Source organism: Orbicella franksi, chromosome 12 (genome assembly GCF_964199315.1).
Source record: "Orbicella franksi chromosome 12, jaOrbFran1.1, whole genome shotgun sequence".
In the NCBI taxonomy this organism is placed as follows: domain Eukaryota; kingdom Metazoa; phylum Cnidaria; class Anthozoa; order Scleractinia; family Merulinidae; genus Orbicella; species Orbicella franksi.
Window position 1 is genome coordinate 17,748,462 of NC_138156.1, and position 14,419 is coordinate 17,762,880.

General features: G+C 39.3%; 2 protein-coding genes across 2 annotated transcripts; one reads left to right on the forward strand and one right to left on the reverse strand.

Annotated features, from left to right (window-relative positions):
- The first annotated feature begins 3,170 nt into the window (after positions 1 to 3,170).
- On the forward strand, positions 3,171 to 4,862 carry LOC145463927 (adenosine receptor A2a-like). Its single transcript, XM_081447718.1, has one exon. It carries the CDS (start codon positions 3,405 to 3,407, stop codon positions 4,338 to 4,340), a length of 936 nt encoding a protein of 311 aa, XP_081303844.1. The 5' UTR covers positions 3,171 to 3,404; the 3' UTR covers positions 4,341 to 4,862.
- Positions 4,863 to 7,068: 2,206 nt separating this feature from the next.
- Positions 7,069 to 14,416, reverse strand: LOC145464327 (flavin-containing monooxygenase 5-like). The gene is made up of 3 exons (XM_081448174.1): positions 13,729 to 14,416; positions 11,346 to 12,049; positions 7,069 to 9,534 (listed from the first exon to the last, which is right to left on the reverse strand). Exons 1-3 carry the CDS (start codon positions 14,414 to 14,416, stop codon positions 9,202 to 9,204), a joined length of 1,725 nt encoding a protein of 574 aa, XP_081304300.1. The 3' UTR covers positions 7,069 to 9,201.
- Between the last annotated feature and the right edge of the window lie 3 nt (positions 14,417 to 14,419).

Sequence of the window (14,419 nt, forward strand, 5' to 3'; positions counted from 1 at the left end):
AAAAAGACCGCGAAACGTCGACGATTTAATAAATTACGTCTGACAACCTCAAAGCTTTAAGAGCACGTCTTTGAGAAAGTAAAACAACGTTGGAAATGAAAAATTTTAACCCACTGTATGTTTTAGTGCTGGCAATGTACCCTGACGCAATTAATCCTGGGGATAATGAACATAAACAACCATATTTGGAGTGGCAGGGACATGGTTGCCATGGTATCAGCTCTTGAACACACCAGCACCAGGTCAATGTTTTGAGCAACAACTTTACTCAAGAAGTAACAGTTGTTGTGAATCGAGTTGTTTCAGTGCGTGATCCTTCGTTTTTATCGTTGTTAGTGACGGATCTAGGGGAGGGACCCGGGGGACCCACCCCCCCTCCCTTATTTTGGGTAAAAAAGAAGAAATCACAGAAGGAAGAAAAGCCGGCAGGGAAGCAAAACAAAACCGCCCCCCCCCCCCCCCCCTACTTCCTTGGTCTACTTCCTTGGTCTGGATCTCCAAGGAAAATCCTGTTTTGGTTTCTTGCTCTCTAAACGTTAATGTCTAGACTTTTATTTTTGACCTCTTCTGAGAGTCGCGTGAAAGTGTTTTGGTCAGTGTTCCAATAGGATGTCAAACGTTTAAGATCGGTTGTTATCCCGTGTGCCCACACAGGCCTATCGATAGGGGGTATTTAACAGACGGAGTTCATTTTGCTAGTAGTTCAGAGATAAGTTAAAGTTGGCGCTCAAGTGAGCTATATACAGAGAAGAAGAAGTGCTCCTCTTGAGATTCTCGTTGCCTTCGGCTAACCAAGCAAGCGCTAGCCATCCGAAACATTCCAACACAATATAAACAACTCTGGTTGTGGGTGTGAGTGAACTAATTCAAATAAAATTCAACAACCGCGTGTAGTCATTCTCCTACTTTATAAAATCTGCTATAAAAATATTGTTAAAAACAACGAATAAAACTTCGGTATACCACGTTGAATATTGGACATTTCGACAAGCAGGAGAAACAAGCGCAACTATATTCGTAGTTTCTCCAAACTGTACTCTTCATCCCAAAACAAAATTACTATTACGTTGAGCGTAAGAATTTTAACAGCTAGAAACATGCGCACTATCATGCTCCTTAACCCGCAGAGAACAGAAAACGGAAAATAGCAGAGCAATTTTTCACCACTACACTAACTATGTTTTTTAACAAAAAGATATAAAAATAAGTTGAATGTCGCAGACAGAAAACAATCATAACGGTAAGGCAGCTTACATGAAAATAGAAGTGCGCGATGCTAATTTTTTCCCACAGGTGATAGAGGCTGAATCCACTATGATCACCTCATGGAAATCTACAACAAATAATCTAGTTGTTTTAGTAGAATTCTGACCATAAATTTCCTTCAAATAAAGATCTCTAACGCTGGGCACGAGGGGATAAATAACAAAAGGGGCAACGAGCGAGACAGAGTTTTCGTATCGCGTAGTCATCTCCGACGTTGTCTAATTCTGAACGTCAAACAAGAGTTAAATTGTTTTTACGCCGCTTTCATCATCAAACTACAGATTGTGTTGTTTCGAGTCGGTCGAGTTCACTGAAGTAAAAAAAAGACAAGACCCAAATGTAACGTAACAATCTTTACTCGAGTGCTAAGCTTTTGTTTCATGCTTTACTAACAATTATATTGTGTCGGTTTTTGGATCTTCCCGAAATTTAAAATATTTTTCTGGATGCTTTTCTTCTTCACTCAGCTGCAATCGCTTTTGTTGCACATTTACAAGCCTTTTCGATTATATGTTTCGTATTAAACTCTAGGTAGTTAAGTTAATTGTAACATTTTGAGCCTTTTTGTAGTTTCCGGGATCGCGTTACCAAGATTTTGCGGTGGAAAGCTTACCAAATCTTCGGTTTTCAGCCATTTTTTTGACAGAACTTCATTACCGCCGAAAAATTTTAAGCTGAGCGACACTTGCAGCAGCTTTTTTCCATTACACAGTGAAACCTAGGTAACCTAGATTCAGTGAACCAGTCAGAAAGCTAGAAATGCATTTAATGATACAGTAACTATAAAAAACTCCACTTCTTAGCAAAATCACTCGCGGATTAAACAGTATTGTTTGAAACTTGCAGCTGTTTACACGCTCACATCAGTCTGCTGATTAATTATGAAGTTTGAAAGTCGCACAGCGATCAATTTCCTTTCTCTGGTCTTCTTGGAAATTGAATTATCCAGTAATGTTTTCTAATCTTCCTCCAAAACATCGGTGAAAAGAGAAAACGTCGCCATTATGTGGACATCCTCAAGGCATTGCACAGCAATAGCTGACAGTACGCGATAATTCAACCAATTAGATTGCAGTGTTTTAGTTAGTCTAAAGGGAAAATTCTACTAATTGCTTTTAGTTGACACAACAAAAGATTAATGTCAGAAACATGCCGTTTTTGGCATAACAATTTTAAGAGCATCTAGTATTTGAAAAATACGCCTGTTTTATTTGATGAAATGACAAGACATTTGCAGCTGTTGTTTAATCCAACGGACGCTGGTCGAATAATTAATAAATTCACTTGATCCAGGACTTGAAATGCGCTTGTTATTTACCTACTGCCCCCAAAGGCCAAATTTTGTGAAAAACTGTTTTTAGCTCATGGTAAAGATAAAACATTAATTTGAAGATGAATATCGGCAAACTGGGATTCTACTCTCGAAGTTCAATATAGATTTTGTCAACAGCCAAAAGGAGTATCGACAAAACCTCACATACATAGTCCGTGCTCCCCCCCCCCCCCCTCTCCCACAACTTCCTTCTCCCCCTCTGACCCGTCACCCACTGATTGTCATTATGGAGTTGCTTGCTCGTACGTGCGAAAACGAAGGCAGGGAATTCAGTTCTGCAAACATTGTCAGTTTTGCGTTGGAAGTCTTGCGCGCGCTAACCAGTCAATCAAATTATTACAATGATTATTTTTCTGCTTGTAAATTTTATTAGCTTTACGATAACATATACTTTTCTATGGTTTTGTTAAAAGCGATGTGAGAACGAAAGATTTTCTGGAAGACACCCCGAAGGTCTGCGGTAAGGCTTAGTCTTTGCGTTACCGCTACTCTTCAGCTTTCGATCTCTACCAGCATTTTAATTTCAATTCTTTCATCATCTAACAGCTCGCAATTCTTTGTTTTAAGCAACTAAAAAATCCATCACTTTTCAGCATAAAAATGACTTTATATTGACAAATGGCAAATTTGAAAGTCTAAACCAATTAACATTGGACAGTTGAGTAAAACAGTCTTAAAGGACAGCTGGTTGTGTTATCAGCTACATCAGTACGAGCTACTAGCGCTGCAAGTTAACCGAGGTTCGTTGTGAACTAGAAGAGGTCTTCAGTAACAGCGACTTCAATTTTCTAACCCATTCAAAACAATGGCGAACATTACTGAAGATGGACACTTCACAAGCAAGCTCAACCAAGTACTCAACCCATCACAGGCAGGCATGCTTGCATTTTTTTCAGCTTTGAACATTTTTCTTTCCATCACCGCATCTCTGGGCAACGCTCTGATCCTTATTGCTCTTCAAAAAGTCACTTCTATTTATCCTCCGACGAAACTTTTCTTTCGATGTCTGGCGGCCAATGATCTTTGCGTTGGAGTTATTGTACAACCACTTTACATAATCTGCTTGATGGCTCCCTTGTCTCCCACAACAACGATGAACGAGAGTGATTATACCTATGTGTTCTTCGTTTTCTATACCTTAAGCTGGCTTTCGTGTTCTGTATCTGGGATGATGTCGACCGCAATTGCTGTGGACAGACTTCTCGCACTGTTGTTAGGACTGAGATACAGACATGTGGTAACATTAAGGCGCGTTCATGTAGTTATAATCTGCTTTTGGCTTATCGCAGCTTCCCTTGGATTAATAGCTATAGGGAGGTGGCCAAGCGATATCACCATTTTGTTAGGTGTAATTCTCGTAACACTTTCTCTGGTAATTTCAACTGTCTGTTATACGAGGATCCACCTCAAACTACGACATCAACAAGCTCAAGTACAAAACCATGTCCCACAAGGACAACCAAACAGAGGCAGGATTCCACTCAACATAACACGATACAAGAAGTCAGTTTCTAGCATTTTGTGGGTGCAGTTGGCATTAGTTGCCTGTTATGTTCCATGGGTTATTCCCGCTGTGCTTTCTGCAAATGGAATAGAAAATGACGTGGCTTGGATAACCGTGTTGACTCTAGTCCTCTTGAACTCATCCCTAAACCCGCTCCTTTATTGTTGGAAGATTAGACAGGTCAAGCAAGCAGTGAAAGACACAATAAGACAGTTTAACTGTTTTTTAAATACTTAGCTGTATATAGATGTGGTTCGACATTCTTGCAAAGTAAAATGGCACAATTTAGAAGCAACGAAAAAAAGAGGATTAAAAGTAACTAATTTATTACTCACTGCAATTCTCAAAATTATCCTTAAATCCATCGAAAGCTTAACATAACAGTTTAATCAACGAGACTGTGAATAAATGGTTATGATTACTAGAGACCAAAATTAAAAAGAGCCAGGTTTCTTAAGTTTGTAGCAGATTAAGACTGAAAAGGTTGGAACATTTAGCGAAAGACGTGACATCCACGATGCGGGCCCAGAACAGCAAAACATAAACTTCGTTTAAATAAACTTTAATTTCTTTATTATCCTACGCCACCGATGAAAAAACACTAATAAACGTGCCGGCATAAATGCTGAGTAAAAGATCTCTAATAGTTGTATTAGTGTCAAAATAAAATGGAACTTTCATTTACCAAGTTCTCTTCTGTTGCATTTGTTTTATTATTTTGTTTTGTTAATTTTCAGATACATGGTAAACATGTCACTATCAGTCGAGGCTGATTAGTTAGTTGGGTAAATTAAATGCCACATTTATAGTTCCAATTTTTATGATAATAATTTGAATATTGAACAAAATGTTGCCATCGTTCAACTTTTTCATTCTTTCTCATTTTGAAGTAATATATCAAACACGAGAGACAGTGTTTTATCCAAACACCGAGAAGAGAGTTGAAAATACGACGCGCAGCGGAGTAGTTTCGACGAAATTCTAGGTATTTGGATAGCCGATGAAACACATTCTCGAGTGTTTGATGTATCTTCTCAATCGAAACAAAAATTTAGGAGTAAACGGAGAAGTAAAATCGTTAAAATCTTTGCTAATTAAGACCGGGTATCTAAACTTCCTACACGGTTGTGAGGGCCTCTTCATATGAGCTCGGTCAACCGGACTGGCTCGGTTTCCGAGATCTCGTCTCGCCACTCTTTTCTTCGTAAAAATGTCGATGTGTTCATATGAGAAGCCGGGCTGGCCCGGTTACCGAGATCTCGGTAACCGGGATAAAAATTTCCCCATATGAACTCTCCAGCCCGGGTAACCGGGACGAAACTTTTTAGACAAAATAGCTTCGCTTTCGCAACATAGAGGTCAAAATGGCATAATTTTTGTATTGTATGTATTTCCGTTTTAGGAGCATGCGAAGTAGCTTTATTAGTACAGTTACAAGAGTAAACAAAGCTACGACAGCCGTGAACGATACAAGTTTATGTTCCACCATTTTGGTTGTGTTTCTTAGAATTCATCCCGGGAGACCGGGCTGAAATTTCCCATATGAACAGACAACAAAATTCGTCCCGGTAACCGAGCCAGCCCGGTTACCGGACTCATATGAAGAGGCCCTAGTTTTCTTTGTTTTGACTTGAAGAATTATTGACGAGTTTCAGAACTCAATTTTCAAAACTGTGGTGGGAATGGGAACATTCATCGGTTGGCACAAGACACTGTGCAAAAAACAGCGAGCCTGTTCCGCCCTATTTTTTTTTTTTTTTTTTGCAATACTACACTTTAGGTACAAGTTTACAAAAAACTAAAGTTACTTACATCACTATCACTACTTACAAATGACTAATTACAATACCAACCAACATTGCTTACAATACTAACAATATAACAACCTTTTTATCGGGAGTTAATCCAAAATAAGGACAATATTACTTATAGGGACAAATAATAATAATAACAATAATAATAATAATAATAATAATAATAATAATAATAATAATAATACAATTGGCATATGCTAAAACCCAGACGGTTCAGATACAATACTACTACTGCTACCAATACGCTATTTTAGCAGCTGACGAAAGTAAATATGAGCGACAAAATATAGGGCCATGAAAAACTGAGTTAAAACTGTTCAGCTGTTCCGCCCTATTTCTTGAGTTCTGTGGACAGTCGCTTCTTAAATGCCTCGCAACAATCTTGCTTTGTGTTTCAGAGGCGTTAGCACTCGAAATAACATTTTAAAGCAGCCTGCCATTCGTCTATTTTCTACACCCATACAAAAAGTCAAAGACGTGGGTGCCCATCGCACCTTTTAGGGGTCAAACAAGCGGTTTTGGTTGCTCTTAGGTGTTCAGCCTCAAAATGTCTCCATCGGGACCTTTTGCGGTACCACTTACGGTATTGCGAGCGGGACGCGACGAATAATGTATTGTCTTAAATCCCACCGAATGTTCACGATTGTTCAAATTTGTTTTCAACTTACGCATTATTAAATACTGCTTGTTCTCTAGCCTACAACTGCAAAGAGAGAAAACCTGAAAACGTTTAAGTCTACCTTCGAAGCAAGCGCACACTTAGCTGGCGCTTATCCCCTTTCCCCGGGATGAGATGCTTGTCCTTTGCAGGGTTACCCGGCCCTTAGCGTAAGTTATCCCCCTAGGGTAACCCTGAAGATTTTTTTTAAATTGTTGAAAACAGTCTTTCAATTGAAAGAATAAATTACTTTTAGATCAATTTTCGTTCTTTTGTTTTCGTTTTAACTTTTACAGTTTTATTTAAAATAAAATAAGGAATATCGCTTTTATGGATAGCATTTGTCTGCAATCATTCAGCTATTTTCACGCGCTGATCATATCAAGAAAACGTTTGAAAACGGTCAATTTCGTTTCTTTAGTATTCATTGGAATTAAATTACCATTAGTAATATTTCTTAATCTTCCTCGAAACATCAAAGAAATGAGAAAACGTTGCCATTTTTTGGACGTCCTCCAACCACTGCACAGTAATGCCTGATAGTGTCTGAGAAGCTCGGTCAATCAGATTGCGACATTTGTATAAGCATGGTTGTATCATTTTACTGAGGGACGGACCATTATTTCCTTGACTGGCGGGGGGTGGGGGGAGGGGACGGTGTTGGGCAATTTTCTCCACGATTTTCTTTTCAGCAGCGCCCCTCCCCTAAAAAAAAAAATGGTTCGCCCCTAATATGGAATATCAGACCATATTACTCATGAAAAGTCCCCTAATGGTGAACAAGTCAATTGCGTGTGTCAGTAGCTGTTATTGCAGTTATCAATGGCTTGACACACAAACGAGGCGAAAGGGTCAATTCTGCATTGTGTTGACCCTTTCGCTTCGTTTCCATGCCTGAATGTTTGACTGCAGATTCAACTACAATAACAGCTATTCTCCAATTAAGAACTTTCACAAGCTTGCAATTCTGATTTTACCTTTTATACCATGAACTTCTGATTTAACTCATTACCGTAGTTTACGATTTTACACGGTATTGCATTGATCAATAATAACTTATTTCCCATCCAATAATCCTTTCTTGTTGACCTAAACTCATGTCTGTTATGGCCCAAGAGCATCTTTATCCCTGTCGCCCATCTCACAGTCATGTACTCCACACTGTACCTTCTTCACAATCAACTGTATCTTTTAAACAACTTTATCTCGACAACGTTTTATTTCGTCAATAGTTACTGTGAGGAGAGAAAATAAGATAATTTAGTATGTTTTACATATTTGCTTTCGCTATCAGAAAATATAGAAATCCAACGTAGATACAACAACAACAACAACCATTTTATTTTGCATAATAAATAGAATATCACTCAGCAAAAGAATACATTAAACTTAATAAGCAAAAAAACTACTCAAAATAGTAAAAACTAAACGAGCTGAGTAGTTACAGATACATTAGTTTTAGTTTGTTTTGCATTTTTAAGTCAGAGGTTACTGTTCCAGTTCATTAACCATAACAAACACCTGCTGTTTTGTGTAAGATCATAACTGTAGTAACAAGGATAACAACTTAAGCGGCCCAAAAAGCTGTTATCACATTATTCAATTTAAATATTATTACATAAGGTCATTACATTTTCTGTATAAATTATTGTAAAAGGAAGATATATAAGATGTATGCCTTTGACAAGAACTATCAACATTACCATCATCATCATCATCATCATCATTTTTAAGTTTACTATTATAATCATTTGACACGAATGAAGGAACGTTTGAATGATATATATATTTTTTTCTCAAACTCATTAATAATTCATCAAGTTTAATCTACGAAAATCGTGACTGTGACGGTGTTTAGATATGTGATCTTAATTTAGCCTAGAATTACAACGATCTAATTTCTTCGTTTTCTCCTTAGCTTTAGATTCCATTGAATAATAAAAAAAATCAAACACCTCGAAGTTTGTCAAAAATACTCCGCTACGAGTCGTATTTTCAACCCTCTTCTCCGTGTTTGGAAACGTGGTCAAACACGACCTGTCGTTTCGATATAATATTATTACATGTACATGGCCAACTGTGACCATTCAGCCTAAAACTCTACTTCTCAATATAAAACTAAAACTAATTTGACGCTGAGCACAACTTTACGATGCTTCGATTGAGTCTTGTAGAAGTACAACTATACAATGCTGACTTTTGTTTGACGAAACACCCATCGAACTACTGAACAACCAGAGACCTAGCGCTAAATAGGGACAATACTCCTCTACTGTACACAACAAGGGTTGACAGCAACCATCGTGAAGATTCTCCAGTCCTACAATACTCGCATCGCCCACAAACTTGTAATTGCGTTACATTATCTATTGAGCAATGTTAAGGTAGACCTGCCTCGTCCCCAAGCCACATTTCATTGTATTTCATCGGTGAAAGGCGGAAACTGGGTACGCGGGGCTCAATGGTTAGGTTGCGTCCAGGTCACCCACACTCACCACGTTCCAAACAAAGTGGGGAGACTGGGGACTAGGCAGGGCGAAATTAGCGATAACTATCAGGCTGCCTATATAGGAGAGACTAGTAGAAACTCGAACACGATAAATGCTGTCATCTATATGAACTCTGATCAGGTTTCACGAAAAAACCTCATTAAAATGGCAAATACCACAACTAATAAAACCAGCAATTTCAAGACAACGAGAGTAGTATTAGGCCCGTTGTTCTCCTTCTGCGGCAAGACGCGTGTCCTTGTTGCGTAAATCACATTTCCAGGAGCATCTTCAATAGCCTTCTTGGCTCCTACCCAAGCACCAGGTCCCGTGAGTCGGTATTGCGACGGCGTACAGGGTCCAAAAAAGCACCGCAGGGCCAAGCCAGGGTCGCTGAAAAAGAGCCTCACACAGTTTGGCTTACAACCAATCTCATTGGCTAATTCGTCACAATAGGGAATATAGTCAACCTGTAAGTAGGAGCAAAGAAAAAATACTCAGTGAGATACCAGGTGAGGTCACAGACTCTCAGGAGAGGATCTACACTGGATTACCTGGTGGGAAACAGGTTGCTCCGATGCAGAGATCAAAGAGAAAGGTTTCAACCACGGTCCAAAACTTCGAGCAAGTGATGAATTGCATTAAAACATTATCAACTGACATAGCTGACAATGTTTATGGTGACAATTGTTCAGTAAGAAGTATATAAACATACAGTTCCTTTTGGAGAGTGACAATCTACGTTAAAAGTCGACTTCAGTTAATTACCAGGATCAATTAACTGTTAAACATATTAAGTAAATGACCGGCTTTTTAATAGTTTCCTGTTAGTTGATTAACCAATTGGTGATTATTGAAATTTCAATTAGGAAATAGTTCCACGCACAATATATTGCAAGACTTAAATCATGATTTTTGAGAAGACTAGTGAAAAAATGCAAGTGAAATGATCCCCCAACTCACGAATTTAATTATTTGGCTGGTTTACTTCAACGTTTAATCATTATCAATCATTATTGTTTGGGGCTGTCAATGGTTGTTGGGTCCGTTATGCTATGTTAACAACCATGTTTGAACAAGCAAACTATTTTCACATCGTTTACCGTGCTTTAATTCGTTTCTTCATCATTGCTTCATGCCAGTCATTGCCTTCCACACGCCATATTGGAATTTAGAAAGCCAAGGGATTTGGAGACAAAAGAGTCAAAAAATTCGATGCAAAAATAATGGAGGAATAACGGTCCGGACGCACTGGACTGGCAAAATTTGTTTGGCCCTTCCAAAAATCTCGAGAAAATGTGTCTCTGCCAAATTTTCAATTTGTCAAGCGTGGGCGCACTGAGAGACAGCAAAATATTTGTTAACCACGAGTACTTGTACATGTACTCGGCTGACTCGGGTGGTTTGCATACAGATGTTTGGTCGGTTTGCATAGGGATGTACAAATGCTGACAAATTGAACTGTACTTGGCCCTGGAGATGCCGCTGGAACATAAACTTGGGAACAGTAATAGTTATATTCTGAGTAAGGATCGTCATGCAGCATACCGAGGTACCAATCTTCCCTCTTCACCGTTTGATTGCCGCGCAAGTATGAGATAATTTTGGCGGGCTTTGGATTGAAAAACTCCGACTAAAAAAAAGAGATCAAATTTTCTTGATTGACATTTTCCTTCAAATCATGGCGTGTAAATTGACAAATCTGTCAGATTTCACGCCTCACAAAAATTTATCCCGCTCCGAGGCAGGACGACGGCATCTTGAAGTTTGGCAAGCCTTGACAAAATTTGGTAGATCTAAAAATCACCGGGCGCACTTGTCTCAGGGAACTGTACTGGTGACAGACTTTTTTGCAAAATAAACGAAAATTTGCTCAGTGCGTCCGGGCCCTAACTGAAGTTTTTGATAGTTTAACAGTGACCACAATAAATTAGACGACAGGCTCGCAATTTCCATGAGGCGATAGATGATGATTATGAGGTCGACTGAACTATCATTTGAAACTTGCAGTTGTGTACACGCACACATCAGTTTTTTTCAGCAATTTTGAGTCTGTTAAGTCAAGTAAGGGTGAATGTCCTTCTTTAAGTCCCCTTAAGAATTTAGGTAAATAAGAAACTGAAAGTCCCCATTTTATAGACGAGCTCCAGCCATTGAACACCAGTGACTGAAAGTGTTGCATAGCTCAACCCATCAGATTGCAGCATTTGTATCAGTAGCTATCAGTGAACTAGTAGAATTTGTCTAATATTGATTTCATGTATAACACTCGTAGTCTAACCTGTATGGTATGCCGTTTTGAGGCGTAATACCTCTCTTGCATTGTTTTTCTTTTCTTTTCGATGTCTTCCATCATAATGCTCTTGAGGGGAAGTGATGTTTTCCCACAAAACACTCTCGTTGCCCACCGTGCTTGGAGCTCAGATATTGGAAAAATCGCACCAAGTGGCTGGACACATCCAAAAACAGCAAGAGTTGGTTTGGCAAGGTTAGGGGGAAACACGTATTTGTATAATTCAACCTTGTTATCGCTTACAGGAAGAATGGAGTGATCTATAAACTTGAAGCCTATCTTATACCCTGTGCAAAAGATCACTGCATCCAAATCATTCACTTGGGTGCCATCTTCAAAGACAACTCCAGTTTTGGTGAAGCTGGTCACATTAGGCTTAATAACAACACCTCCAGCAATGATGCGGTGAGGGAGATCATCATTGACCATTGGATGTTGACCAGTGAGTGGATGCTGGGGTCGTAATGCAAACGCTTCATGGTCAAATCTGTTGTTTACTGTTTTGGTGAAGAGGTACAACTGAATTGGTATTGGTATCAGAGATGCAAATCGCCTAATTGCCTGTTGGTCAAAAGGTTCCCCGCCTTTCCCCATTCGGGACAAGACCCATGCTCCTCGTCGAGTGCTGAGGAACACGTGGGAGGTATGGCGACTAAGTTCCACAGCAATGTCACCTCCAGAGTTTCCAATACCTGCACAAGAGAGGAGAAAAAAGGATAATAAACACAGTAGCCTCCATTTGATGTTAACATATGGTCAGATATTTGCCCTTGGACAGTATCTGTTCCTTGAAGCTCACAGTTTTCCTCGAGCTTCCCTCTTGGAAAACTGTTTGCTTCTTGGAACAAATAATGTCTGTGGACAAAATTTTAATATCCAAGCATATTTTTGTGCCATGTGAAGGTAAAACCTCGCTTTCTCAAGCTCTTAAGGTAAACAAAAGTTAGTTCAAGATGGCAGGGGTTCAAGATTGAGCTGACTGAAAAATGACTGACTGAAAAATGACTGACTGAAACAAGAATATCCACGTAAAAATGATTAAAGTTTGAGATAAGAGGGAATTTAAGATAGCCAAGTTTGAGACAGTGAGGTTCACCTGTTTATCATGGTCTATCATAGAAAACATACAGTGCTTTTTTTTTTTTAGAATAAAATAAAAGTTACTTTTGGATTGGCAGTGTTCCCAAGTTTTATGCACCATGGGCCATTTCACTAAATATGACTTCCTCAGAGGGCAGCAAATATACCTGCTGCAAAGTTTAATTTCAGCCTTTCTGCTTCAGTTGTGGTAAATGGATTGATTTCATTCCCCTGTGGGTCTGACTGGTTAAAGGGTCATCTCCAACCATTGCAACAGTGTTGAGAAAGGGTCTTAATTAGAAACTCGGCAAAACACAAGGTAATTCTTGCTTTATTTGGCATTGTGGTAAGAGAATTACTGCATGTGTCAGTCCTGTGCTGAAACCTATCAGAGAATTTGTAGAGGTGGCATAGTTTCCTGGTACACCTCCAGAATGAGACCTTCAGATTGAGACCTCCACATTGAGGTACTACTACAGCGGAATCTTGATTTTTCGAACCTCCAAGGGAAAAGAAAATTGGTTGGAAAAATCGGAGAGTTTGAGAAATCGGGGGTAAAATTACAGTGGTACAGGGAACTACTTTTGGTTCGAGTTATCGGGAGGTTCGAAAAAATGAGGGTACGAGAAATTGCGATTCCACTGTATGTGAACAAGTACAATATACTCAGGTACAACTGTCTGAATGGCTCAGTTTCTATTGTCAAACTGATCGTGTTCCCAGGGCCTAATGACTACTCTCTGCCACTGCCTGATAGAAGGAGAGATTCAGGAAATGTGATAGACATGACATGTCATGATCTCACTCACTGTAGATTTTTGTACTTAATGTTGTACCTCGATCTTAAGGTCCCTAACACTATATGTCTGCCACTGGATCATAAAAGTATGTACAATTCTCAGCAATTAAAATAAGTTTGATAGCTTGGTTTGACATATTATTAAGTTTAACAATAACAGTTTGCAGCTCAAGCTGTGAGCGATTTCATTTCATATCGCTTCAATCAGAAATGACCTAATTTGTATTTATTACCAGCTTTCCTGCAAACTCGCAGAGAATTATTCAAAAGACAAAAAAAAAAAACCCTGTTAGGCTTTCTCAGACCCTGGCCTTCGGGAGTCTCATCTAGAGAGGGGTACATGGGGACAAGGGGCAAGGGACAACAGGGGGAGGGGAAAGCAGAGGTGGCTGGGATGGATAGTGGATAGTAGGGTAAGCCTGAGGTGGAAAGTAGGGATGTGCATTTGATGTTAACAGTTACACCCAAAAAGAGAACAATCTCAATACGTACCAACCACAAGGACATTTTTGTTTTCAAATGGTTTGAAGTCCTTGTATGCGTGGCTGTGCATCTTGAGCCTTGTAAACTCGTCCATTCCAGAAAAACTTGGCCACGAAGGCTCTGAGTGGTGGCCCACACATACCATTACAGCATCGTACACTTCTTTTTTCACTTCTTTGGGATCTTTACTGTTTAGATCTTGAAAGAAGATTTCCCATTTTCCGCTCTCTTCGAAATCAGTCACTTTCCCAAGGTCCACGACCTTTGTCCGATATCGAATGTGCTTGTACAAATCGAACGATTTCGCGTACAGATGAAGATATTTCATGATCCAGTCGTGATGCATGAATGGGGGGTATTCTTTAGGAATAGGAAAATCCGAAAAGCACATCATCTCTTTGCTGGTGTTGATGACAGTGGACTTGTAAACAGAGCTATGGCGTTCCTCATCGGTGTAATACCACAAGCCTCCGATGGAGTCTTCTTGTTCGAAACACACCGGCTCCAAACCTTCGTCTTTGCAGCATTTTATACAAGTAAGGCCACTAGCTCCAGCTCCGATTATTGCTACTCTCATCTTAAAGCTTCTTAAGTGAAAGAAAACGAGAAGAAACCGAAAAATACAGTACTCTGAAAGAAGTAATCTAATGCTATGGGTTAGGTGTTGACGTGATGTAAAATGCAGCAAGAGTCTCATGAC

Coding starts and splice junctions, on each gene's coding strand:
- LOC145464327 (XM_081448174.1), bottom strand. CDS start 14,416: ATGAGACTCTTGCTGCATTTTACATCACGTCAACACCTAACCCATAGC. Junction 12,050..13,728: donor CAAAAATGTCCTTGTGGTTG/GTACGTATTGAG, acceptor TCTCTTGTGCAG/GTATTGGAAACTCTGGAGGT. Junction 9,535..11,345: donor CAAAACGGCATACCATACAG/GTTAGACTACGA, acceptor TCCTACTTACAG/GTTGACTATATTCCCTATTG.
- LOC145463927 (XM_081447718.1), top strand. CDS start 3,405: ATGGCGAACATTACTGAAGATGGACACTTCACAAGCAAGCTCAACCAA.